The 27,616-nt window shown below is 47.9% G+C and overlaps 1 protein-coding gene across 1 annotated transcript; it reads right to left on the reverse strand.

Annotated features, from left to right (window-relative positions):
- Positions 1-931: 931 nt before the first annotated feature.
- PLEKHO2 (pleckstrin homology domain containing O2) lies at positions 932-27,605 on the reverse strand. The gene is made up of 6 exons (XM_059481873.1): positions 27,385-27,605; positions 22,854-23,006; positions 16,497-16,613; positions 9,553-9,657; positions 7,630-7,728; positions 932-5,383 (listed from the first exon to the last, which is right to left on the reverse strand). The coding sequence occupies exons 1-6, from the start codon at positions 27,391-27,393 to the stop codon at positions 4,145-4,147; spliced, it is 1,722 nt and encodes a 573-aa protein (XP_059337856.1). The 5' UTR covers positions 27,394-27,605; the 3' UTR covers positions 932-4,144.
- Between the last annotated feature and the right edge of the window lie 11 nt (positions 27,606-27,616).

Raw genomic sequence — 27,616 nt, forward strand, 5'->3', positions numbered from 1 at the left:
CATAAATATCTATTGAATTAGGAGCAAGTCAGACAAATTATTCATATGCCAATACTATGTATGTTTCTTTTGCATTTTTTAACATATTTTATTATTTCACATTGTGCTAGGTATTTCCCTTCCTTATCAACACCAATTTCAGGCTGAAATGTGATGTGCTGTGTGTTTTCTTAATGAGAGAAGAGTGTGCCTTTCTCTACAGTCTATCTTTAGAAATCACCCTGTGTTTTAGAGGTTCCTTTGAGGAACCGCCCCTTTCCCAACAAAGGGTTAGAGGGTTTGCTAACCACAATTTTTTACCCAAATGAATGTTCTTATTGTGCAACAGGATGGCACGTACCCTTGCACTCTTTTCCCTGCTTCCTCCTAACTTTTGAACCTACTTCTTACCTACTTTTGACCAATTTCTGGCCTGTTATTCCAGAAGGGAAGCAGACACTGTGATACCACCCCCTTCTCTTGCTGCAGCTTCCTGGCATCTGGGCAGAGGAACAAGGCTTTGGTGTTGCTCACCACCAAGGAACGAGTGCTGAGTGGGCTCCACATTCTGTAGACACCAGTGAGCCCACATGAAGGCGCTAAGAGCAGCCCAGCCAGCTCTGCTGGAGACTGCACTTGCTGAGGTGATGCTTCCCACTGCTTTCCTGAAGGAAATCCTGGCCTCTGCCATGCTTTCTGGCCAGGGCAGCCAAGCTGGCAGGCAGGGATGAGCCAGGAGCTGCCCTGTGTGCAGCAGCAGCTCCAGTTCTGTGCCAGCTCCAGCCCCAACGCTTCTCCTTCCTCCTGTCTTGTGGTTAGCACAGCACCAAGCTCACCTCAGCCTGAGCACAGCCTGTGCAGCATTCCCTCCTTCAGAGCAAAGCCTTAATGTGCAGCTTCTGGTGGCACTTCCTTGCTCTGCTTTAGGACAAAGTCACTCTGAAACAGCAGATTTCTAAAAGGAGGTTTTATTGCCAAATCTCAAAGCTCTTTACAAACAGGAGACAAAGTGCTGCCTTTCCACGGGCTGCAGCAGCTGCTTTTCAGATCGTCATCCACACTTGCTCACTTGCAAACTCACTTCCTTCCTGTCACAGACATGTAAACTGGTGGCACAGCCCAAAACACAGACTCACACTCAGCACTCCAAGCCCAGAGGGTTTTCAGGCACAAAGCCCCCTAGCCTTAGTGCAGCCAGGAATTAGATGCAAATTTAAATGCATGTTTAAAGGAAGATTAAAAAAAAAAGTGCATGGTGGCAGGATGTACACTGAAGATGGGAGTTGCCATAGAAGGCTGGTTGTTTTAGGATGAAACTGCTAAATCTATTAGAAAAAATAGTTAAAACCAAGAGTCTCTACCATAGTATTTGCAGCAGTAAAGTTACTGGGTGATACAGAGATTCCACTTAAGTTATACCTATTTACAAGACATTATACAAATCTAGTGAGATCTGTTAGTACAGCATACAGCATACACAGTAATTAGCTGTAGGTTGAAAAATTATTTAATTTGCCCATTTCCTAACAGGTAAAGCATATTTATCTGTTAGGACTCCTACTGATGGCTGTTCAGTAAAATGTCAGACATTTATTCATTAGAATATTGAGTATAATATAAAAATATGCAGTAAATATAAGCACATCCTGTAGGTTTGGCTGTAACAGAGAGGGATGTCTGGGTATTTTCACCAGCACTTTGCCAGACAAGTATCCACAGAACACACTGCCACAAGAAAACACTGGAGAGAGCAAAAGCATTTGTGTATAAATTAGGGGACTGAGCTACCCCATAAGCTGTTGTCATTCTCCTGGATTTCAGTGCCAGGCTTTGATTTGCCTGTCCTGAAGTTTAGGAGTGGCTTCAGCTTTGGGATATGAACCTGTTCCCAGAGTTTGCCCTGGTTTGTGTATACTCCTGTTAGTGTGAACTGGGTTTTCCCCCATCTATGTATTGTTACAGAACTGCATCTTGCAAAGGCCTGCCTGCTCTCTGGAGCTGGTGTCCCTCCACTTCCAGTGCACACCAGGTTCTGACAGCTCACATTCATACCACACAGTGTTCGGTAAACAAAAGTGCACATGCAGAAAAATACATTTAGATAGCAGATAGGCACTGAATATTGTCTGTGTTCTTAGCCCTTGTCCTAAGTGTGTCTGGAAAGGTGAATGTGACCCAGAGTTCACACTGAACCCATGGCAGTAAATGGCACAGGTCCAGAGTTTGCTTCAGGCTGTGTGCCTCAGGGTGGGCTTAGGACACTGGAAACTTCTTGCCTCAAAGCAAAGCTTTTTGGCACCTGAGCCCTGAGTGTTTGACCATGTAGAACTTTCCATGTGACAGAATAACAAGTGAACTCTCATACAACATCTGCGTCTGTCTTGAGAGGGGGACTCACTACCAAAACCAAGGCTAGTTTAATCAAAAGAGGCAGAAGCATCAGTTATGGTCACTATCTGTCTTGTTGGCTCAAGGTGGTAGAAACCAGGGTATTTGGAAGCCCAAAGCCAACCTTTCTGTGCTCAAACATGAAGTACCTATGCCTAGCCTAAGAGGAGGCTCAAAGGAAATTTTACTGCTGCTGTGGTTGGTGTTTGCAGCCCCCTGCAGACTTGTGGGACCTGGGAAATGAGGAGAAAAAGAAATGGATGAGCTAAGAACAAAGTGTTGGAAAATGGGAGAAAAGAGTTTAGGTAGCACGTTGCTCTCTAAAACCAGACTGGGAAGATTGCCATTTTCCATGTTTCCAGAGCCTGGCTCAAGCAAAGGAGAAGCCCTCTGGGCTGTCACACAATTCTCCTCAGAGCAAGGAGAGAGAACAGGGGAGAGGGCCCAGCTCGGGTATGGGGCTACACAGTAGCAGTGCAAAGACACCATTTTGTCACTGCTGTAATCACTGAAGGCCACAGGAACTGTGGTGGACAGGGGAGACTGTGGGAATTGTGCTGGAGCCTTCCTCGGATCCTTCCATAGCAATGCATTTTTATTTTCATGTACTTCAGCCATTGGGACCAGCCCCAAAGTTTTGTGTGCAAAATGCCTTTCTCTCCATGTGTGGAAATTGGAGAGATCTGGGCCAAACCATGGCTCAGGCTGGCCAGGACACAGCAGGTAGAGATGTGCTCAGTGGGAAGGGGGATCTCATCCAGACCCACTGCCTGATGTGCATGCTCCTGTCAGTTACATCCCAAGACAACACTAAGGGAACACACATCCCCAAAGCTGCTTTGTGACAGCTCTCCTAGGAAGCTCCTGGGGATCTCCTGGACACAAGTTCTCCAAATGTCTGGCTATTTGCTCCTAACAATGCTGAGGGAATTCAGATAGGTACGTTCCTCAATAACAAATGTGTTGTCTTGGTAGAAGACACTTTCACATGCCAGGTATAATTCAATTTCCCTATTAATGAAAGAGGAACCATCAATATTTGCCTGGCAATGATGCTTTGAGACTTGTGTTCACTCACACAGTGCTTAGCACACCTAAAGCACTGCAGAGCCAGCCTCAAAGTGCCTTCATACAGCTGCTCCACATCAGGGACACTAGTTGGAGTCAGGAATTGGCCAGTTTGGTTTGCCTCTGTGTGAGGTCACTTTTTAACTGTGGATGTGGTTTTATGAGGATCTTTGGAGAAGATTAAACCGTTTATCTTTACATTCCTAGATGTCACTGGGCCAGGTGGTCTGGGAAACCATGCCAGCAAGTGAACAAACACTGACTACATTTATCCCTAAATGATTTAACTGGGAAAACCAGATAGGTGCCAGTGTAATCTGGTATTTGCTTGCCTGAAAATACAGAGAGACAGGGGCTTTTGCTAGAATAGCCATTCTGCTCCTTTCAAAAAATCTGGCTTGGTCTGATTACCAGTAATTTTTAAGGCCTGATCCATTGAAAGGACTTTGGACAGAATCCTTAAGGAGCATTCACATTTTTGAAACTGTTCACTGTCCTGTAACCTTCTGCTGTGCTAAGAGGATTAGAACCAGACTGGTATGTACAACATGAAGAAAGAAAGATGCTATAACTGAAAGCTCAATTCCGTCCCACAAACATGGTGTGTGCACAGCAAAACACCATCTTTAAACACTGGCCTAGCAATGGTACAAATCATAAATGTAAATGTTTAGCTTTGATTTTGGGAAAGAAGTCTTTGCAAAGTGTGTCAGGGAGCACTTCTCCTATAAAGAGTCACTAGATCCTTTTGCTTTTCTTTCTGTTTCTGTGTTCCTTCTTTTTTCAGTTCTCCAAGACCTTTAATTTCTTGCAAAACTTGTGAAGCTTGCCGAAGCTGTTCCACTGCCTCGTTGAGCAACGTCTCTGCCACCACTGGGGGTCCATTCCCCTCCTGGGCCTGTTCCAAACCTTCACGTAAAACCTTCTGCAGAAGCTTTTCTGCTTTTTCCCTTTCATTAGCAACCTTCTCCTCCATTTTAGCTATGCATTGATGGGAATCCTTTGGGAAACCTTGGCCTGGAAGTGCTCTCTGTTTGTTTTTGGAATCAGAGAGCAAGTCTCCCAGAGAAGAACAGCGAAGTTTGAGAACTGAAGTGTTTTCTGTAGAATCTTTCTTCTCAATAGTTGCTTTTGCACCCTCATGGTCTGTTTCTGTAGCTAAGGAAGTCTCTGTCTCTTCTGCTGAAGTTTGTTGTTCCTTCTCAGATGCGGTCCTCCCATTTCCTTCTTCTGTTTCAGCTGTTGGGGATGTGAACTCTGCTACCTCGCTGGCTGTGATCCCATTCACTGGGGGCTTGGAGCTGCCAGAGTCCTGCTCCTCCCAGCCCCCAGCTTCCAGGTCACCATGGCTGGAGTTCTCTGTGGCAAGCATTTTCTCTGGCAAAACCTTAGGAGGAACAGGAGGCTTTGAAACATCTGTAGCAGCAATCTCAGCCGGGTTGTCTTTGCCATCATCTCCTGATGATTCCAAGTCTTCTGTCTTTTTAGGTTCAATGGTTGGTTGGTCCCAAGCTACTTTCAGCTTGTCTGGCACGCTCTTAGGAAGTGGAATTGGAGCTTTTGATATAACCCTGTTGCTGACCTCAACGAGGTTCTCCTTGTTCTCCTCACTTGGCTCTTGGGATTCTTCCACGTCCTCCTCTGGAATTCCAGCATCCTCCTCCTTGGTATTTACACTGTCCTTTGATTTGATGTTTTCCTTAAGCTTCTTATCTGGAGGCAGTGGAGGAGACAGAGGTTTTTTATGCTCCTGGTCAGGAACATCGTTCTCTGCCTCCTGGTTTTCTTTTATGCCAGTGGGTTTTGTGGGTGGCATAGGGGGCTTTGGAGTTTCTTTTTGAGGTGGTTCATTGTCACTTTCATTGATAGTAGAGTCAAAGGTTGGTGGTCCACTGTCTACTATATCCAGATCTAGTCGCAGGATACCATCTGATGTACACTTGGCAGCCTGAAAAACAAGGGAGAAAGTTTTCAATTTCTATCACTGATTCTATGTTTCATCCTTTAACTTCAAGTTAAAGTGCAAAACCCTTGCAACCAGCATGGCAAGCAAAGGGTTGCTGCTCCAAGCTGAGAGAGTTGGGGCTTTTCAGCCAGGAGAAGAGAAGGCTTTGGGGAAACCTTAAAGCCCCTTCCAGTGCCTAAAGGGGGCTTCCAAGAAAGCTGGAGAGGGATTTTTCACATGGTCATAGAGTGATGGGACATGGGGGAATGGCCTTAGGCAGAAAGAGGACAGATTTAGATTAGATATTCAGAAGAAATTCTTCACTATAAGGGTGGTGAGGCCCTGGCACAGGTTACACAGAGAGGCTGTGGATTCCCCATCCCTGGAGTGTTCAAGGCCAGGCTGGAAGGGGCTCTAAGAAACCCAGTCTAGTGAAAGGTTCTTTGCCCTTGCAGATGATTTTTAAGGTCCCTTCTAACCCAGCCCTTGATTCTAAGAAAAGTGCAGAACTTATTTTAATACTGCTTTTGAAAAGACTGTCTTAAAGCCTGTACCACAATAACCTAATTTCTTGGTGGGTGCTAAGCTCTGTCTTTTTATTCTTTGTGGTAGTGGGATCCCTGTACCCCCTTCATTTACAATGTGCCCCCCCACAAAGGCTCATTTTCTGCTTTTGAGCTTGTCATAAACCAAGGTGATCTTTAGATCACTTGGCCAGAGACTGTAATCCTGTTGCCTTCTGCTTGTTTCCTCTAACCCAGTGTCATCCTGGCCTGACCAGGGCCAAGCCTCAGCTGGTTAAGCCTCCTTCAAACCACAGGCTCTGTGAAAATCTCACTGGTAGGGAGGTTTTCCTAAAAAGGATGGACTTAGCAAAGACACTGCAGTGTGTAAGCTCAGTGCCCCACAGGGAGAACCGCAGTGACAGTTCCTGTGTGAGGGAACCCAAAACCACACAGAGGCATAGCTGCAGCCAGGGCCAGGCTCCTGCAGTGCAGAGACTTCAGTTAAAGCCTCTCTCTGCCTTTCCAGCCCAGCAGAGAGACAGAGGCAAGCTGCATCCTGGCAGCTTGGCCCTGACCCATCCTCACCTGGCCTGCTATGAACACTGAAAATCCATGTTCATGCCATTTCCCTCATGAATCTGCAGCCAGCAGCCATGATACACATCTTTCTGCAGGCTCTATCCCCTCATTCCTGCTGCTGAATTTGTAAGTCAGTTTTCCCTGATTTTGGCTGAGGGTGAGACATCTTAGAGGTATTAACCTCAGGGTTATCTTGTGAAAATAGTGATCTGAGCAGGGAAGAGAGATGTTTTTATTGCCTAGGGAAGGGCTCCCCACCTTACTGAACCCGTATTAGGCAAGAGAATCCACAGTTCATTGTTGCTGTGACTTTTGTCATGTTTTCTTCTGCGGTTTTCTGGAGGATGGGAATCTATGATTCATTCTCATGCATTTCTCTGGGAGAGACACTCTCCCTCCATTTCTATGCAAAGTAAAAAGTCTCAGGGTATCTCATTTTCTGCACAAGGGTCATCTGAGTGTTGTGCAGGCACATAAGTCAGGGTCTTGGAAGTCTGAAGAAAGAAGGTTTGATTTAAAAACCTTCCTTGCTTGTGATTAACGCTCTGCTAAAATATCAATCTGTCTGTAGGAACTTCTTCATAAATCACAGGAATCAAACATTAGTAAGAACCTCTCCCCTGGAAATGAAATGCAGGTTTGTGGTTTTTTTCTTTTTTTTTTCAAGTGACAGACCCAGAAAATCAGTTAAAAGTAGAGACAGGTTAGTCTATAAAACTGCCTGGGAGAATAATGTATTCTGTTTCAGACCTAGGGAAGGGCTTGTAAGCTTGAAAGCTCGTCTGCTTTCTCCAGTTAGCTTAATAAAAATACAGCTTCTCCCCATGGACCATGCAGTTCTTCTACCTTTACACCACTGTGGCTGCAAAATTATCACATCTTTGAAAATAAATATAGGAGCTTCAGTCTCTAATGGCTCTGACCAGATGGTGAAGCAGCTTATGAGTTATGAAAAGCTAAATATATGGTAACGTGCTGCAGCAGATAGAGATCTATGGGAACCTGGAGCTTCATTAGAGAGGTGCTGGCACAGTCTTTCCTGCAGGAAGTTGTTTCCCTGTCAGCTTTCTCTGGGGTTCCCCTGGGGTTTGGCATCTGTGTGGAAGGAGCAGCTCTCAGTGATCCCAGCTGGTGGGATGGGTCACTCCATCAGGGTGCACTCACCTCCTTTAGGTGACTTCTCGTGGGGGGCCGACGTCCGTGGGACACCTTCACCCTGTCCCGAGTCACGTGGTCCAAGGAAAGGCTCTCGTCTACTTTCACCTTGAGCAGGGGGAAGAGGAGGAAAACAAAAAAGGAAGAGGGTCATTAATTTCTCAGGACATGTCCATAAAGTTGTCACTGTCACACATGAAATGTTGAAGCATTTCACCTCTAGAATTTACCTCAGAGCTCAGTTACAGCCTGCCCGCAAAGCCCTGCACATATGTGGTGGATGTTTAAGGTCTCAGAGGTTTGCAATGGCTAAACTTATCTCCACCTAAGAGGCAGAGAAAAAAGGACACAAGGAGCTTTGTCCTCACTGCACCCTGTGCTTGGACCAGCTCCTGCACATGGCAGAACACAGCCCCAAAACTGCTGTTTCCATCTTAGAGGTGAAAGCTCATTAATAACCGTGACCTGACTGTGAACTGTATCAGCAGCACTTTGTTTCAGCCCTTCCCTTCCACAGCTCTAATGACTCCAGGATGCTGAGGAGAAGGTGTGAGCAGTGACCTGAATTAATTGCAGATCCAGCTGAATTAACAAATTTATTTCCTGCAATCAGATGAGAAATGCACTGCCTCGCACTCCTAAGGAGGGAAGTCCAAGTGCCCTGACAGGTATTTCTCTGTGCTGGCTCTATGACCATCCACCCACACTGATGGCCAAGGGCTGGACTCTGCTCCCCATGGAGGGGCAGCACCAGTGACCAGAAACATCTGTGTGTCCTTGGTACCACAAGTTTGTACAATAGGAAAGCTGGCAAGGGTGAAATAGGGATTTAAAGAGAAATTATGGCAGAGTGGTTTTACAGCTCCTTCAGGATAATCCAACTGAGCTGAGGGCTTGACCCATTACCCTGTGCCTGGCCTGTGTGGAAACATTTTAAATCTGAGGTTTGATCCTTACTGGAATGATTGAGAATTAGAGGCTGGATCCCTCTGTAAGGAGGATAACCCCATTTCACAGGGCAGGGAGGTGATCTGAGATCCCACCTTGCTGTGCTGCTGAAGGGTGTGCAGAGTTCACTGCCCACTGTACTGAATAAAAGCAAAGCCCAACTTCTCAGAGTTTACACCTCTAGCACTGTATCTACACAAGTTAGCCCTTTTCTCAGAACTTTTACTCATTGCTTTGGTTTCCTTTGCTAAACAGTTTTGCTGATTTCCTTGTCCCTCCTTACCCTGCTCGTTTTCTCTCGTGTCATTCCCATGGTGGTGGTTGTGTTAATTTCCTTTCAGTTACGGAAAGGACTGCAGAAGAGATGCTGCTTCCTTGGTTTAGCTCAGGGCTGATTTATAAACTAAGAGGGAGCAGGACAAGGTTAAACAGGCTCTAGGTTGTGCAATTTTCATCCTCCCCTCCATACAGCAGGATGGGAGGAGAATTTGAAAGTGCAGGTGTGCTGGGGCCAGCTGAGAGGCAGGCAGGTTTGGCCAGGACCATGGAGTAACTTTCCACCAGACTTCTCTCCAGACTGCAGGCGGAATAGCTGGTGGACTGAGTCACTTCAGACCTTTCCAGTCCTGAAGACTGGGCTGCATCCTAACCAAGTGCCTCTATTTCCAGGCTGCCTGGTGCTGAGGACCATGGCAGTGTGGGGAAGATGAGTCCCTCCAGGCTGCATCCCAGCTCTACACAACTCAGCGATGCAGCTGCTTCTCTGCACCAGCTGCTTCCATTGGGAAAGGGAGACTCACAGAAATCCTGATCCCAAGCTCTGAAGGGAAGGGACCTGCCCTACCTTGCACACCACGTTCTCTTTCCTTGGACCATGGATGGCATGCAGGAAGGATGAGGAGAACAAGAGTTCAGGCAAGTTCTGCTTTTAGCTAAAGGAGAACAGAAACAGAAACATAGGAGTTTGAAAACTGTTTCTCTTACCTCATCAAATACTTTGTTTTTGCCTCTATTGATCCCTTCATTAAGAGCTTTTATCCACGATTCCTTTTCTTCCAAAGTTGGAGCTTGAAATTTGATATCATGAACCTGCAAAAGCAGAGAGAGAATTTCTGCCTGAGCATTCCTTGTCAGGACCAGAGATACCTCTGAATCACTTCAGTTTCTATATAACATGCACTTCTAGCCTGTGTTTAAATGACAGATTCCTTTGTGCTTTGGCATAGCTCCCATGAACAGCATTTTGTTATGCTGGACAGCTTTTTGTTGTAGTTTTATTTTGGTAACTACTAAAGTAGTAAAAACGTAAGTTTCTCCTTTCTGCAAAACACTTGGAATAGCTCTTGGAGCATCAGTGAGTTGTACAGCAAATGGTCACACTGTACAGAGTCAGACTGAAAGTCCAAGTCATACTAGCTGGTTCAGATGAAGTAAAATATGTTATCTCCCACTTCCTCCAGAATACCAGGAATGGGAAGGCTGCACGCAGTGGGCTCTGCCTGCTTCCCCGTTCCTGTGGCTCTGCAGAACAGAACTGATACTGGAATGTGGGGCACTGACACTGGCTGCTCTAACCCTGACCCAGCTGGGCACAGACACAATGAGGCATAAGAGCAATGTAAGTGCAGAAATTCACCATATCTTATTTCTGTTTGCAAAGGAAATCCAGCAGTGAACGCTGCAGACAGGCACTCTCTGGGGTCTGAAGAGCTGCCCCAAGAAGAAGGGAAGAGCTGGTCATCTAAGAGGGAACTGGCAAGAAGTATGGGTCACAAATAAGGAGGGAGAATGGGTGATTCTATGGCCTGTCCTCCAGCCAGCCAGCTCTTCCCTTCCTCCAGGATAGCCCCATGGCTTTGCTCAGTGTTTCCAGTCTCTCCTTGCCCACAGCAGTGACAGTAGGCAGGGTGTTATTTAATTCACTGCAGTTTCCTCTGAGCACGTCACCAGTATTATGTAGCTGTGTCCCAGAGTACACTCCAGGTGAGAGAAATATCATCTTCACCCTACAGGTGGCTCCATGGCAGACCAGCTGGGATCCAAACAGCTCCATGTGGTGCCCTCATCCACACTGCACAGGCACACAGGAATACTCCTGTGCTCAAGGACACCAGCAACATTGCAAATGAAGCAATGAAAAGTCAGACACTCCCATTGTTTCCGGGCTGCAGGGATGTCAGCCTGCTGTGTGTGCTCCTCCTAGCACCATCCCTAACAACAGGGTGGCATTTCTTACTCAGTTATTCCATCATGTGTTTTATCCTCCTGGGTCAATATGTCTTATTGATTTCACTCTGCTCCAGCCCTGCCCTGAAAACAGAATTACTGATTCCCCTGACAGTCCTTTTTCTTTCCTGCTTATCACTACAGTATCTAGAGGGCTTCACAAATTCCTTTTCAGGGCAACTGAAATTATCCACCTCTTCCAGGTGGAGAAATGAACTACAGAGAGGCTTGCTCAAAACACAGCCTCATGGGGGTTTTGCCTGGAACAGCTTTTTGGGGTATTTAACATCCTTATAAGTACTCTGCACTTTCCTATTGCCTTCAAGAGCAGTTGTAGCCTCAGCCTTTTTGTAAATGAGGCCCCACATTCCAAAATCACAGCAGTGTCTATATAAAACAGGGACTATATTAAATGAGGGGGACAAAGCTAATGGTGACTGACAGACGAGTGCTCTTAGCAGCTCCCTGTTCATGGCACAACAAAGCAGCAACTGTTCTGGGTCTCAGCAACTTCTGAAGGGACCATCAGAAATTCTGCAGAACTAAAGCCTGATCTCCTTACACCCACTCTTGCTGTTAGAAACCAACTGTTCTTCCTTTCTGTATTTATTTCTCGTGTCAGTGCCATGGATTTACATCACAGCTTCCAAGTGCCAGACACTCACAACCATCATGGCAAGCAGGGAGTTAAGGAATAATTTGGGGAAAGATTCTTTATTTGATCAGTTTGCACGTAAGGTGACGGGACCACATGCCTTCCTGAGAGCTCAGAGGGGAGGTTAGGGCCTGACCCACAGCCCTCTGGAAAAAGAGCCCTTTGTCTGGGATGCAGAAGAGCCACTCTAACCAGGGACTGTAAGGGAAGGCAAAGCTCCAAAACAGAGCCACGGCCAGATTTTCTTTTAGTCCGAGCTGGCCTGGTTTTGTGTGTGCTTAAAAACTTTTTTTGTTTGAAAACGATTTTGCCCCAAAGCTTTGTGATTATAAAAGCTTATGAGAAAGCTCTACTTGTGAGCAGCTGAGCTGCTGCACTGCCTGGCAAAGACCTGGCAGCCTGCACCAGGGTTTAGAAATCTCCGTACACGTTGTTCAGGGGAAGGATTCCTGCCTCACTTCAAGCTTCCTCTTCCAATGCCACTTTCTGTGCCTCATTCCAAATAAAGCTTCCCAGTCTGTGACTAAGTACTGGTGTCAGCAACTCTGTGGCAGAGCAGAGAGAACCTCAGGGGGGTGGTTCCTCGTTAATGAGAAGCTGAGATGTCCCTCTGGCATGCAACCCTTTGCCATCAAATGCAGATCCAGTGGATGGAGAGAGAAAGGGACTCATGGTGGCAGCAGAAGGGGTTGGGTGAGGGAGGATGAGCAGCACAGTGGGACCCACAGGGCAGTGGGGGCAGTGCCAGCCCTGCTTGCACAGCTCCCTGGGGCTGTGACACAGAGGGGCAGGTTCCTTACAGTACCCAGATATATTAGAAATTTTTTCTCTCCATTTTATAACACATCCACAGACACCAAGACAGAGTCAGGCTGCTGAGGCTCCAAGGCTCGTGCTCAGGCTGCTGCCAGCCACAGCCTTTTGCTGCCTGGCAGTCCCTGCTCTGCCTGCATCCATCTGTGGCTCCTGTCCTCAGCCAAGCCACTGGGGGAAGGAAGCTCACCCTAACCAGGATGGGAGCTCTCTGTAAAGCAGGAAGCTGCAGAGGAGAGGCAGGAAGAAGCTGGTCTCAGTCCTGCCTATCACTGGGACTCTGCACAGTACTCTGAGACACCTAGGCTCTCAGCAAACAAGGAACAAATTAATTTCTCTTGTCTGTATCTTTACTCATTTGAATATTTACAGATATCAGCAGATGCATCTAAAGATGGGTATTTCCTACAAAACATTAAGTAGAGTCTGCTCTCCAGCAGGAATTTAAGGCAGAGTCAGTGACGCCAATATGAGAGGGCAGCAGGCAGGGTAACACATTTGCACTCCTTCTTGCTAAGCCAGCTGAGACTGAGTCATGCCATAAACAACAGGCTGATGTGCCAGGAAAAGCTGTCATGGCCAAACCTAGTGACCATTGTAAGCCATGAATGCAGGCTACACAATTTACTGACAGTTCCTCAGAGCACAGCACAGCTCCTGCTGAATCACTGCTGAGACCTCAGGCAGGAGAGCTCCCACAGGGATCACTGTCTGTGACAGCAGTGGGCACCAGCTCCCTCCCTGCTCCCTGTCCTCCCTGAGACATCAGTCTTCTCCAGCACTGACAGCCTGATGGCAATGCCAAGCCTGCTTTCCAGGAAAGAGAAGTGTTCCTGGGGTCAGTCTGTTGTACCTGTGCTAAGTGATTTAACAGACAAGCTCTGGAGAGCTTGTAGCTGCAGTTTAAGACTGTCACCAACACTTCTCTGCTGAGCAGTTCTGCAGATGTGCTGCAGAGGTAGGTGACACAAACCGGTGCTTGGTCCTTATCTGTTTCAGAGCAAAGCCTGGTGGGGCTGGGCTAAATTGGACTGTGAATTGCCTGTGAACTGCTGGGGGGATGTGTTTCCTTCTGATGACTTTTGGTACAGGGTGATCACCTCCAGCAGAAGCTGCAGCAGAGCTGGGTCAGTAACATCTCAACTACCATGAGTGCAGCAGAGCCTATCTGCCAGATGGGAGGTCTTTTCTTGCCTTCTTCTACATGACTTTGTCAGGTTATATATCAAGAAGGGGAAAGGAGAAGACAAGGGACTCCCTGCCTATGACAGGAAGGTTGGAACTAGGTGATCTTTAAAGTCCCTTTCAACCCAAACCATTCCATGTTTCTATGAGATGACTGTCAGAGGATTCTGGTGCTTTTCTGTAGCTGAACCAAGAGCTACATCACCCCTGGGAATAATGCAGCATCTCTGCCAGACTGGCAGGCCCCAGGAGCAGACTCCCCCAAACCTCACTGCATTCTACTGCAGCTTTCAGGCTGGGCCCCTGGTGAAGGCAGTTCCAGGTACCTGAAAAACTGATTGAGGGAAAAATAAGCAGTGGAAGTTTCCATCCCTGACCACAGGTGTGAGGAGCTGCAGGACTTGTTGGTGGGCTCTTTCCTTACTACCACCCTCTTCCCAATATTAATACTTCCCTGCAGCTGAAGCTTTTCAGATCCACTGAACACCAGACTTGTGCCAATCTTGGTAATTTTCAGAGTTTACACCAAGCATCATTTACACTGCTTTTCTGCATTGTGACTAGTACATTTTAAAGTCTCCAGGCCAAGGCTACTGCCCTTTCTTAGAAGCCCAGCACTCTGCATCCAAAAGTTTTCACTTAATTGCTGTGGATGGAATGAAGCATTTGAGATTTCTAAGCAGAACAGGTTTTTGCACACTGCCAGCTTCCTTCACTGAAGAATTGAAGCTCAGGGGGCAGTGCTTTCTTTCAGTTCCATACCAGTGCAGGCGAGTGACATGCTCATATTGTCACAGCTCAACAAAAATGTCATCCTTGTCAACAGGCCAAGCAGAATCTGGGGTACATTCATCAACGACCAGTGTTTTGCAGACAACTTATTTATTCAGGTGCAACTTCAGCTGCAGAGTAGTTTTAACTGACTGATTCATCTCTGCTCAAAAATATCCCATCCAAGATTAAAACTGGGATTCCCCTGCAACTAAACTGGGCTCCCTGTATTCAAGATTTGTGCACTGAAACAGAAATGGCCTTTCCCAGCTTGTTGCTAAGTCCCTCAAACTCATTCCTCACCATTATGCTCCAGAGAGAGGGTGAAAAGAAAAAAACCTTAGCAAGATGTGGCAGGGTTTGGCAAGCTGGCTCTCAGGGTGATTTTAAAGTGTGGATGGCAGCAAGCCTCCCAAATGGAAAATGTTTAACTGATATACATCGCCACAGCTGTGTATTTCAAAACAGAAGAAGGACAGTTGTGTACGTTGGCCTCCTAATTGAAGCCTGTGCTAACATCTGCCAAAGTATGTTGTGTGTCAACACCCTCACCAGATTCCCAGCCAAAAGAAGGGCGGGAGGGGAGCCACAAACAGGGGACTTTTCATTTATAAAAGCCCTTCCTTTCACCAAAAGAGCCTTATAAAAAGTACCCTCTATCTAGGTCTCCATTGAATCAGTGGCATGAAAAACAGGGTAGCTGTAAACTTGCCAGCATGCCAAAAGGATGAAGTTACCCTTTTGGGCACAGTTTGGGCATATTTTTCTCATAGCAAGAAATGAAAGGTTTGGGAACAGGTCTCACACCCTGTATTGATTCATGGAGCAGTGCAGAGACATATGCAGCTATTACACAATTCTCTCTCAGTAACACACTGGCAGATAATACCTGTTCCTACCGTGCTGCCCCTCTCTGAGCACACAGGGTATTATTGGCCTCCCTGGGAATAGGTGGACACTTAGAATCACAGAATCCTAGAATTATTTGAGTTGGAAGAGAAAAACCATCCAGTTCCAGCCCTCCTGCCATGGGCAGGGACACCTTCCACTATTCCAGGTTGCTCTAAGCCCTGTCCAACCTGGTCTTGGACACTTCCAGGGATGGGGCAGCCACAGCTGCTCTGAGCAGCCTGTGCCAGGGCCTCCTCACCCTTGCGGGGAAGAATTTCTTCCTAATGTATTCTGGGCTCCAGCGCTCTGGGGGAGCTCACTAGCCCAGGGTTCTGGGGCAGGAAAGTCCTTGTTTTGATGTTTTGAATGAAGTTTAGCACAATGGTGCTCTGAACTCAGCTGTGGTCTTATTATATGTGTAAACACTAAGTGACTGGAGTGAAAGAATAAGCAACAGTGACAAGGACTAAACAATCTCCATTTATTTAAACAAAATGGAGATGGGGGAATGCAGCAACTTGGTATTTGTGTCTGTTCATGTTCTTATGGAAATGAATGTGTTTTGTCCCTCACAACTTCTCAGATTTGCATGGGAAGATTTAGTAAGAACTATAAGGCCAAAAAAATCACATTGAAATTACAAGGCAAAGTGTAATACCCCAAAGCAACAATGAAGAATTCTAGCCCATAAAGATGCTGAAATGGATGGCATGCAAGTAGGAGCTAAGGAGAACATCAAAAGATGTGTAGTGATGATGACTATAGACAGGAAGTAAAGCAGGATGTCCTCGCGTACACCCCGTGCTCAGATGGATGTACAGTCACTTTGCAATGCCAGCCTGGTTTTTAGCTTCTGGATCTAACCAGATGCTGTGCAGGATGCTACAGATGTAGGGTTTCATGAATTCTGCAAAATAAATCTTTTCTCCTAGGAACTGTTTGGCTGCAAGTAAATTTGCACTGGAGTTTCTCAGATCAATGGTTCTAACTCCAGGAACTGTCTCAGTACATGGATTGGAATTACTGATTCCGCTGGACTTGGGCAAAGCTGCAGCATACACAGGTGCTCAGAAGACATGGAGGAACCATAGGGAATGTTCTAAGAAGTACAACTTAGGGAGTACTGGAAGAAAGAAAATGCTAAGGCAGGGAAAAAAAATCAAGAGGAAAAGGTGGAGCTGCAGGAAGACGCTTTCCCCACAACAAGAAAGAAATCTACATGACAGTGGCTTTCCTTCTTACACACTGTACACCCTTCACAGCTACAGGTCACTCTCCCAGCTGCCAAGGAGCTCAGTCTCAGAGCTTTTCATCTGCTCTGGGCACAGCTGGCTGGAACTCACTTGGGAGTTAGCAAACTCGAGGGTGATGAGAAAGGCAATCCTACCTTCTTACCCGGGGAGCGGATTAAAATGAAACGATTTTTCCTTTTTAGTAGTGCACGCAGCTCCTGGCACTTGTCATAACTCTCCAGTTCCACAGTTTCTATGCACTTCTGTTCATCCTGCAGAGAGGGAATGAAACATTACTATGAAAAGGAGACATTGAAATCAATCATAGACCATCAAATTCTGCATTTCTTCCCTTTGCAACTGTCTAAAAGCTCTTCTGCCTTAAAAATAACCTGCATGCAGCCAGAAAGCCCCATAAATCAGGCTGGCATCTCATTAAGAAAATACTCTGGTCTTTAAGCTACAGGCCTAGTGGTCCACAGTGGCTGAGCAAATAACAGGTTGGGGACAGTAACACCAGCTTCTGTCATTTCTGTTTGCCTCATCCAGGCATCTGCAGCCAGAAGTGACACTACCTCCATCCCACAATGAAAGGAGGAGATGTGATTCTGCTTCTTCATAGGGAAGATGACACAAGCATCACGATTGTCCAAGCAGCCCCCTCAGGAAGCCTGAGCCAGAGCAGGGATGAGAGGAGAGCCCTGCTGCCACACTGAGCTGGGGCAGACTGGTCCTCACATCACAAAGGCCAGCAGGAGCCATGTGTGATGGACACAGTCCTCTTGCAGCCACACTCTGAGCTGTCAAAACGCTTAGGATTGGAAATACAGCCCTGTACAGCCGGCAAAACTGTCTGGGCCAGCATCTCAGTGGGGAATATTTATCTCTGGAGTATCTCCACTGATGACTGCCGGCCATGATCTTGGCTCATTTCTCCCAGCAACATAACTAAAATTCCACACGTGGTGCGTGGCTCAGTTCAGCTGCAGAGCACCATCCCTAATAGGAATTGCAGCGTAACACTGGGCAGATAATATTCTTCATGTCTCAGTAGCCCAGCAGAGACCAAAGCTCCCTTTTGCTAAGCACAAATGAGCAGTGAGAATCTCAGAGCAGTTCTTGCCAGTGAAGTGCTACAGTCAGCATGGCTCATGAACCTCTCCAGTACCATCCTGAATTAAAATCGCTGGCCATAACCACCCCCAGCTCAGGCTCTGCTCCCAGGGCAGCTCCTTGTGCCTGTATGAGTTTGTATTTAGCAATTCCTGTAGTGGAGACGGGGGTGTGGGATGAGGAAACATGTCATAGCCAGGAAGCTGCTGCGTGGCTGGAGGCAGGGAATGGAGAGTTCAGAGGGAAGTGGGCTGCGGGGAATTTCCTCCCTTTACCACTTGACATTTAAGTCGCTGTGCAGAACTCAGCCTGCGTTTCAGTTTTTTTAACCCTCCTATCTGGGGATGGGGGCCCGGCAGAGCTGATGCCAGTACTCAGAGCAAGTCCTGAGCCACCGAGGGACGTCTGGATCTAATTTAGGTTTATTATTTTAATGACATTACTGTTTATTTCATTTAACACTGAGTAGGTGAATGTGAGCTGGGAAAAGGCACACTAGGAGGAGGAGATGAATCCTGCCCAAACCTAAAACCCAGCCGATAAAATCCTGCTGACGCTACCGGGCCCTTTGAAGGCTCCTGCTGCAATCCTGGTATCGCAATGTCACTGCAAAAGGACAGGGATGGAAATAATAACCCCTCTGCGGCCAAGAAATGACAGAGGAGGGTGAGGTCAGGAATACATGCCTCGGGGATGGGTGATCTCATCCTGGCCTTCGGAGCACGACCGCCCACGTTACAGCCCCGCGCACGGCCGGTGCAGCTCCCAGCTCCTTCCCCTCCTTCCCTGGGCTCAGGATGCAGAGAGCTCAGCAGTGCTCTGAGCTGACACCAGCCCCAAGCCTCCTGCCCACCCTCCCTGCTCTCAAGAGCAACTCTGTCCCCAGCAGAGCCGCTGTCACCCTTCCTGTCCATGCCATCCGTCCTGCCTCTTGGACAGGAACTCTTCCCTGCGCAAGCCGTGTGCCACATCCTAAGGGCTGTGGAACACCAAGCTGGGGAACAAGGGGACTTGGCAGGGTGGAAAGGTGTGGTTTTGCTGTGAGATTGCCTCTTGCCTTCCAGCTGCCTGTCTTCTCCCTGGGGAGGCTTTGGGGACTGTGACCTGGCCATGGAACAAGAGCAGATAGGATGGGGACATGCAGGATGCTGTCTCCCAGAGACACCTTGACTGTTCAAGCTGTGGTTCCTTCATCTCAGGGATCTGAACTTTTCAAGTGAGTTATCCTCTTCAGGGAAAGCAGGGAAGAAAGCAGCCAGAGAAATATAAAAACTCCATGTATGAAGCAAAGGAAAAGCATCTGAGTTCAGGGAGCAGCAGAATGGGGCTTTTGTCTATGTTTTACCCTTGGCAAGCAGCCATCCCCGCTTTGTGAGCCTACCTGGGTCACAAAGAGATCCTTTATGTCTGTCCTGCAACACTAAGATAAAGAACGAAAGACCCGACCCTGACACAGGTCCCCAGGTCCCTTCAGCCTCCTGGGACCTGGAGGACACTCAGCACCATGCAGGGACAAGGTCACTTCCAGACACTGCCCTGACACATGCTCTGGAGAAGCTCAATCCTGGTACAGAACCCTTACATTCATGATTTAATGCAGAAAAACTATTCCATTAACTCTTCATGAGCACGTCCTGTGACAAACATATCTGAGTCTATTGGCTTGGCCCTTAAGAAGAAAGTTACTGAACAACTGGACATATTAATGCATATGCTTAACTGAAGATTCACAGTTGGTAAACAATTTCCTTAATGAAAAGTTTATAAAAAGGTGGGGGGAAAAGACTCCCTGAAATTTTTATTTATATGAAGGTGTAATTCCCAGCAAAAACCTCCTCATTGACTCAGGGGTTGAGACCTTCCATTCAGTGTAAAATGTCTGAAATAATAATTTATTTCTCCATTTGAGGCTCTCAAAGTGTTTTAACAAATCAGTTTTGGGTATACCTTGCAATTACTTTATCAGGGGCAAAATGCAGATGTAAAATGTCCAACTGTTGAATGCCAAGTGGATTCTCTGGTCTCTAGAATCTAGTAGGATTTTTCCCTGTCAAATAAGACACTTACAAAGAAACCCTAAAACAACAAGAAAACAGGTCTAAGCACTAGCTGCACTGTTTAGGGGGTAAAAAAATCCAAACTCAAGACTTTCTAATCCATGAAGTAATAATATTGATCTGTCTAGTCACCCTACATTGCATTGCCTGGTCTTCAGGCAAAAAAACCAAAAACAACTCTGTAGGTTTTTTTTTAATGCAAGAATATGCAGAGACAAGAAGACAAGAAACCCCACTAGAAAACAACCCACTTGCTTCCATGCAGACCTGCACAGCATTTCTTGGGATCCGAGCACCCTGTACTTGCATCAGTGCCTCCTTTCCTGACATTTGGGTATGGAATATACAAACATATTGCTTAATTGCAAGGGTACAGATGCAGGCTGCTGTAGATATGCAGGCACAGCAGAGAATAAGAAATCCATCTCCCTTCATTCCCCATCCTCTGAAAGAAACCTGAAGCCCCGTGGGATGACTTTCACCCCATCTGCTCCAGGTAACACAATAGGCATTTGCCATTTGCCTTCAGGAGGTGGCTCTGCTTTAAACCAAACCCAAAGCCTGACTAGCAATGCAACTTGGGGAACACGTTCCCAGGGCAGGTCAGGGAATCAATCTCCAGCACATTCCAGGAGATTGCTACTGATGATGATATATGGTATCTGTGTGCTGCTCAGACTGTACTTTCCAGCAACACTGTACAATGTTCTTGTCTGTATCTATCTCCTGTTGGCAGTCCCCTCTGCTCTTGTTTTGCACCTAAACCTCAGCTACACGTGCAGCCAGGCTCATGCAACTGCACCAACAAGGCGGCCTGCATAGGAAACAACCGCTAAAGGCAACATTAGCAGCCCTTTGTGAAGGGGTGGGCACGGGAGGGACTTAGAAAAGCACACTGAGTCCAAGGCACCACTCAGTTCCTGGAAATCTGATGGGCTCAGACCAGCTGAAAGGCTCAGCCTCCAAACCTGCCTGCCCACATGGCAGCTGACCCCCCGTTTAACCCATCCAAGTCTAATTCAGGATAAATATGAAGAGATGCCTTTTATTCCTGTTGCCTGAGGTTTTATCTCCTTTCCTTTTCAGCAAGCACAGAACAACCCCATTTGTAAGTGTTTCAGTCTGAGGATGGTCTGGAATGCTGTGTTCTTTTCCAGGGTCACACAGAGCAGATATGTGGAGATGGTCCAGTGGGAAAAATGGCACCTTGAACTCCAGAAATGCAAACCACCATAGCACACTGCACCACAGGCTCTGCCTAGACATCAACCCTTCCCATCTCAAAAACTTAGTTCACCATTTGTAAGATAGAGACAGCCACACTGCCCTGATCACATTAAAGGAAGATAAATACAGTAATAAACATGAACTGCCTCAATTCTGTTGCAACAAGACCCCTCCTGAGTGCAGAAAATGGCCATTTCCTTTGGTTTCCCTGTAGTAAGTCTGCACAATCACGTTATCCTATTGTGCTACCAGATAATTTTGCAGCAATTTCCTCTCCTAAGACATTTGACTTCACTGTAAGCCAGTTTAATAGCCTATAGATATTAACATGATCCCTTATTTACAATAATGGGACCTTGCAGCTACTGTAGCTTACAGATGCAATTTATTACAGGATGTTACCACAATCCGCAGGCTACCAGAAAACATTATTCCTGGTTGTTACAAATGCCATTTTCCTTCTTGAGATAATAAAATAACCCTTTAAATGATTGGGATTTTTTTTCCTTCTTCTGAATGTCTGTGAAAATTAATCTTACTTTAAAAGCCTCCTTTTCCCTTGTGGTAATGAGAGCCTCCATGGATCTAGTTTTTAAAGGCATGCCCTTTTAAAAAAAACCTACGTCATGTTTATAGATTTTGAATCTTCGAGTTCCTGAAGCTTCAGCTGGAGTCAACAGGTGTCCAGGGCACTGGGAACTGATCTACAGAGAGTCAACAGTTTGCAGGACCAGGCTGCATCCCTCTGGGTAAGAGAATTCCCCCTTGCTTTTCCTGCCTTCTGAACTGCTCATCACCTGACATTGACTTCTCCTGTCATTATTTTTGCACTCTTCATGACATTTCACAGCTAAGAACAAATGACACCAGAAAGCTTTGGGATTTGGGAAGAGCAGGAGTGTTCAGCTTAAGGGAAGGGGTAGTACCCTTTAACCTAAATTGTTTATAACAAATCTTCTTTATTAGGCAAGAGTATGTTTTTAAAAAAGAGAGCTGAACTCACTGTCAGTCCTTTGTTCCTGAAACCACCACAGCAATGCAGCTGCTGAAACATTTCCCCATTCCTCTTCCCTTGACACACTGCACATGAAGCTTTACATGATTTTGCTTTTATATTGTCCTGATGCCTACACATGACCCAGATCCTCCTGGGCCTGACACCTCACAGACACGTGGCCTTGTGCAGACCACAGTCCCCCACCCAGCTGCACACACAGGCCACCACAGGGCTTTGACCTACCCACCCCTCATCTCACACCCCTCTTGGTTGTAGCTTGTGCTCTGCACTGTAATTTCTAACTTTTGGGGCAAACTCTGCTCTTGCAGAAGCTGCTTCCAGCCCAGGAACAAGGGCTTGACTCAGGACAAAGCCACCTTTGCATCCTGGCAGGAGCAGCCCTGCACTTTTCATTCTTCTTGCCTGAAAATGCAGGACAGATTCGGCTTGGCTCTCACTCCTCATTTGTCTGGAAACAGCTCAAAGTGTGGCCATGAACTCAAGGCATGCAGTTTATCTAGGGAAGTCCAGGACAAGGCTCCCAGGGGTCCTTTGCTCAGAACTGGCTCAAGTAAAGGGAAAAGATGAGCCAAATCCAGACTGTCCGCGCTTAAGGAGGACAGCAAGCACTCACAATCTCACTCTGCATCCTTCAGTGGCTAAAAGAAACCCTGAAGAGTCAGGCTGGCTGGCAACAATCTGAGCTGCTTGAGGGGCGCCAAACAGCTGCAGGGTTGCCTGCCATCCCCTCAAGTGGCAGGTGGGAAGTCAGTCTGCTACAATCACTTTTATCCTTCAAAAGCCAAAACCTCATTGCACATATCCTGCTTCTGCCCAAAGCTTCACTCCGTTCACCTTCTCACAGGATGTCCTGCCCCCCATGTTGTATTTTGGCAAAGGCTCTGTCAAAATATTCAGTGGCTAAAATATTTATAATATATAATATATTTAAAACGCAGCTGCCGTCTCTTTTACAGAGTTTACTCTTCCTGGAGATATCTGGAGAAGCCCTTTTGGAAGGAATGGGCTGGAGGGAAGAGTAAAAAACACAGGGACATGCCTGTGTCCCCAGGGGCCTGCTCCTGCCCCTCATTCAAGGCCATTAGCTGTGACCATACCTCATCCTCGTAGACCATGAGCTGTGTTTTCCTCAGCTGGATGTAACGATCCTTCCACAGCCCCAGGAGCCCCCCGCTGCTTTTTTTAATCCAGCCATATTTCTCTGCAGTTGGAGCACCCTTGGGTTTCTCTGAGACCTCCTCCTTTGTATCCTGCAAGGACAGAAGGCATAAGGAGTTTCCATCATCAGAAAGGCAGCCCAGAGAAGATTTTGGCACCCACCAATTGTGGTCCCTCCCCACCACATCACAACGGGAGACTGGCATCTTCCAGAGGAAAACTCAACCAGCTCTCACAGGACTGGTAAGTGGGCACAGACCCCAGCCATCCCTGTAGACACTGTTGGGATGGCAACAAGTCCACCTTGCTCCTCTGCTCCCCCAGGGGCTCTGCTTCCCTCTCTGGGGAGGTACTCCTTGCTCACTCGTGCACCAAGTGCACCTTGAAAAAGAGCAGATTCCTCTCCTCTTTGCTCCTCCAGCTTTCTGATGAATCCCAGCACGATGGATTCTGCTGGCATCAGTAGCAACACTCATATTTTAGTCCAAGGCCACTTCTGCAAGCTCCTCTTCTAGGTGTCTCTGCTTAGTCACCATCCCCAAACCAACTCCTGTGGGCAAATCCACAGCATGAGGGACAGGGCTTCACTATATCCACGTTAAAACGTTCCCAGCAGGTAAAAGATGAAAGCTTTCCTCCTCTCCAGTGCACTGGAAGAGCCTTTGCAAAGGCTGGATCCCTGCACCCCTCCCTTGGAGCACCCTGCTGCTCCCCACACCCCATGGACCCCTCAATAAGCCTCTTTCCCTGGAGCAAGGCAAGAGGAATCCCTTGCTGAGCCAAATCCCCTTACACAATCACCTCACCAACCTTGTGATTTGTCAGGAGAGGCCAAGCCCAAATCCTCCAACCCCTCCCAGGGACCCCACTGTCCCCCAGACTCGGTTTTCTCCATGTCCCCTCGTGTAATAGCAGCAATCCTGCTGCAGAGAGCTGGCACACAAACAGAAGATGTATGACAAGAGAGCCCCAAACATCCCAAAGTGGCCCTCACTGCACAAACGGGACTGGCTGGAGCTCAGACATCTTGTTTCATAACATGAGAAAATCCCAAATGCATGGAACACAGTCAGAGCTGGATACTCCCACAGCCAGGACAGAGCAAGTGTGTATGGACAAGCTTCAAAAATTTGGAGGAGAGCCTTGTTAACGAATCTGTTTTCATGCACCAAACTCCCACTGAACACACCCTTGGACAGCAGCTTTCACCAGGGTAAGCTCTTATTCCAAAGAGGGAGCTTGCACCCATAAAAAGAAGAAAAACAGCTTAAAAACCCCGTGCACCCACATTTATTCTGACCTCCACTAAGATCTAGAAGGGGCTGGGCTTTCCTGGTAGGCTCAGGTGCAGACTGGGAACAAGAAACTCAAATAAACTGTGTTTCATCTAAAAGAAAACTGGGCTGAAACCTGCAACAACCTCGGTTCCTTCTGAAGAAGCTATTTCAGTTATACTGAGCTGTATCTGAAATGGCCACAATAGAGGATGACTGAGCATCAAAAAGTTTTCCGGGAAATGGAGGAACTACATAGGGTGGTTTTTTTTTAAACTTGACTTTTTAGGTTGCCAGGAAGTTGTATTCAGTTGAGATCTGCCACTTCAGCAAACATCAATTCCTGCACAAATACAGACCTGCTGGTTTCCTGATCGAGAACCCTTTTGATGTCATTTTTAGATAATTGGGCATGGACTTTAACCTCCCTCGTAGCACTTGTGCATGGATATTGCTGTATGAAGAGTTTATTCAAGTGAGTCCAGACCAACCACTGCTAAAATGTTTTCATCTTTTAAGGCTTTTTTTTTGCTTGGCAGGTGAATTTTTGCTGGGCTTTTTTTTCCCCACCTGGCAGAAAGGCTGAAGTCACATGGTAAATATGTCTATCCATGCTCTGCTCTGCAGAGCAAAAACTACACTGGTTTTAAAATAAAAGTACTGCCTGTGAAAACACAGCAGCTAACATCTACCTCTGAAAAACAACCTGCCCAGCAGAGCTGGGGCTCATGTTGGCACCTCTGTACAAGGCACAGCGGGGCAAAGCTGGTTTGAGGTCTGGCTCTCCAGCCTTTCAGGGACTGCCCCTCCCTCCCTGGCATTGCAGGGCTGCCTTGGAGCTCCTCAGATCACTCAGGAGCCCTGGCTGGAACCCCTGCCTGAAAGGAGCCAAGCATGGGGAACCCTCCATAGCAGGCAGGATTTCCTGCTGTGCCAGCAACTGGGAGCATCCACACAGAGGATCCCTGACTCCAAGCCCCACCTGAGCAGCCCAGGAGAGGGAAGGTGCAATGAGATGGACAATGCTGGTCTCAGCAAGTGACAGCAACCACAAGCAGAGGGCTCTGCCCCTTGCACTGCACAGGAGTCACCAGAGCCTGAGCTGCCTTCTCCAGTCCCTGCTACAAGGCAGATGTGAGGGGTGAGATCCAGCACTCTGCTGGGCTCTGGGTCAGCAGCTTCCCCCTCACACATACCCAGCACATCCCACAAGGGGGGCAGGTGCTGTAATCCCTGACCTGCAGCTTAAGGACATTAAAAACCCAGATCATTCAACTGCAAACTTTGTTCCTGCAAAAGCAAGAAGAGTCTCAGAGATGGTGCCTGACATTTTTGCAATTTTTTTTTTTGCCAGCCCTGCCCCAAACTGGCAAGGGGAGGTTGGCCAGGGAAGGGCACCGGCAGCAGGGAATTGTGTCCATCCTGTGTCCCCTGCCTGCAATTCCACAATTAAAAGACATGAGCTCCTGTTGTTAACTCAGCTATATATGAGCATTCCACAAGAAATTCAGATATCCTTCCTGGGATATTCTTGGGCTGGATTCATTCTTGTGGTAATTCCATGAGAAGGAGCCCTCTGACATCAGCCAAGTGAGCCAGTGTAAATGAAGGAAGAACCAAGTTATCCCAATGCTGGCTCAGGCCAAAGGCATCGCTCCCAAAACCAACCCAAAGGAGCCATTTTTGCATTAGAGATGAAACACGAGTTCCACTCCTTCAGCTTGGTTTAGCCTTACATTTTGCAGCTCAGCAGAGAACCCAAATCAGACAAGATGGCTTTTTATTTAACAACTAGGCAGTTTTTTCTCCCCTGCCCTGTATTTTATGGGCCCACAAACCCACATCGTCTTCACATCTTCCAATAAAACAAACCCTCAAGAGTTGAATAACAGTGGTGCTTTTAAAGTTACACAGATCACAGAAGTGCCTCAGCCAGTTACATCAACTTCATTTCAATCAAGCATCTCACTATCATACACTCCTTTCTACCAAGGTGCTGATGAACAACTCCCAGGAGACAACCTGCATCCCTACACGTCCACTCTTTTTCTCCCTTTCCATGTTATCTCCCAAACCTTGCTGTTAGCACTTCCACTTCTCCCCAGGCTGCAGGAGCAGAACAGATTGTATCGCTGGAAATGAACTGCTCAAATGCACGTGGAACTTGGGGAACTGCCTCTGACACCCCTTCTACAAGCAATCCTTGGAGGATTCATGGATCACTAAAGAAGAGAAGCCCGTGAGAGGGCCAGCCAATGCTGGGGTAAGTGTGAAGCCCCTTTGGCCGGTAGCCACCAGCTGGAAGCAGTTTCTCTGCTGTGGATTAATTTCATGGATGCCAGCGGATAATAACAACTCTCAGTCACTACCAACTTGGGCTGCTTTGCCGTCTCCCTGCTGTTTTAAAAGAGCTTTCATTCTTGCCACAGAATGTTGGGAGCTGAAATAAGGGGGTGTGAGGGGGGAGAGACAAGCCACAGCGACAGGGATCGCATGTACCAGACAGAGCCTGAAGTCCGTCCTACCGGGATCTTTCTTTGTGCATGAGCAGCAAAACCTCATCCAAGGAAAGGAAGCAGGAACAATTGCGTGGCCAGACGAGGGGAGAAAGCGACCTGTTTAACTTGCAAAAAAATTTATGGCATCTTAATCAATTCTCAGAGGGATGGATTATTGGGGTGTCTGATCCCATGGACATGAAAACCGTGTGCAGAAGAAGCACCACTGCCCTTCTCCGAGTTAAACCCGTCCCAAACAGAAAGGAGGAGCGGAACAGAAGTGGGGAAGTCTGGAGGTGCGTAGCCACGGCCAAGCTGGCGATTCGACCCAGGCCCGGCTCCAGCGGGGCAGGACAACACGCCAGCGGAGTCACTCGGGGTGGCCCAGCACGCGTGGAGCCAGCCCGGCAGCCCCTCCCGGCCGGCCCCACCATCCCGAGGGCTGCGGGATGCGCTGCCGAGGCTCTGCCCGAGCCGCTCCGGGGCTGCCGGGCACGGGGAACCCCCGCCCCGCGGTCTCCCTCGCCGTGCCCCGGGCGCAGCGGGGCCGGGATGTCCCAGAGCGGCGAACACCCGAACACGCCCCGAAGTGCCCGGGCGGTCCCCGTGCCCCGGCAGGCGCTTCTCCCGCCCGGCCCGAGGTCCCCCCTCCCTGTCCCGGGTCCCCCCGCTGCCCGTCCCGCTCCGGCCGGACTCACTGGCTCCATGGCTCCTCCCGCCCGCTCAGGGGCTCGGCCGCCGCCCCGCTGCCCCGCTGGGCTCCGGGCGGACGGGCATGCCGGGCGGGCCGGGGCTGCCGGCCCGGGCCCCGCCGCTCTCCCTCGGCAACAACTTCTCGGGGAGCCGGAGCCGCGGCAGCAGCAGCACCGCCGGGTTTCCGGCGGCTCCGGCGCTGCCAGCGAGGAGGCGGGGATGCCCCCGCCGCCGGCC

The sequence above is a fragment of the Ammospiza nelsoni genome, chromosome 14 (genome assembly GCF_027579445.1).
Source record: "Ammospiza nelsoni isolate bAmmNel1 chromosome 14, bAmmNel1.pri, whole genome shotgun sequence".
Lineage (NCBI taxonomy): Eukaryota > Metazoa > Chordata > Aves > Passeriformes > Passerellidae > Ammospiza > Ammospiza nelsoni.

Excerpts from the sequence above, each read along its gene's own strand:
- PLEKHO2 (XM_059481873.1), bottom strand. Across the intron at positions 16,614-22,853 it reads TCATGGTCTACGAGGATGAG|GATGAACAGAAGTGCATAGA; the intron begins GTATGGTCACAG and ends CCCTCTCTGCAG. Across the intron at positions 9,658-16,496 it reads TCCGCTCCCCGGGTAAGAAG|GTTCATGATATCAAATTTCA; the intron begins GTAGGATTGCCT and ends CTGCTTTTGCAG.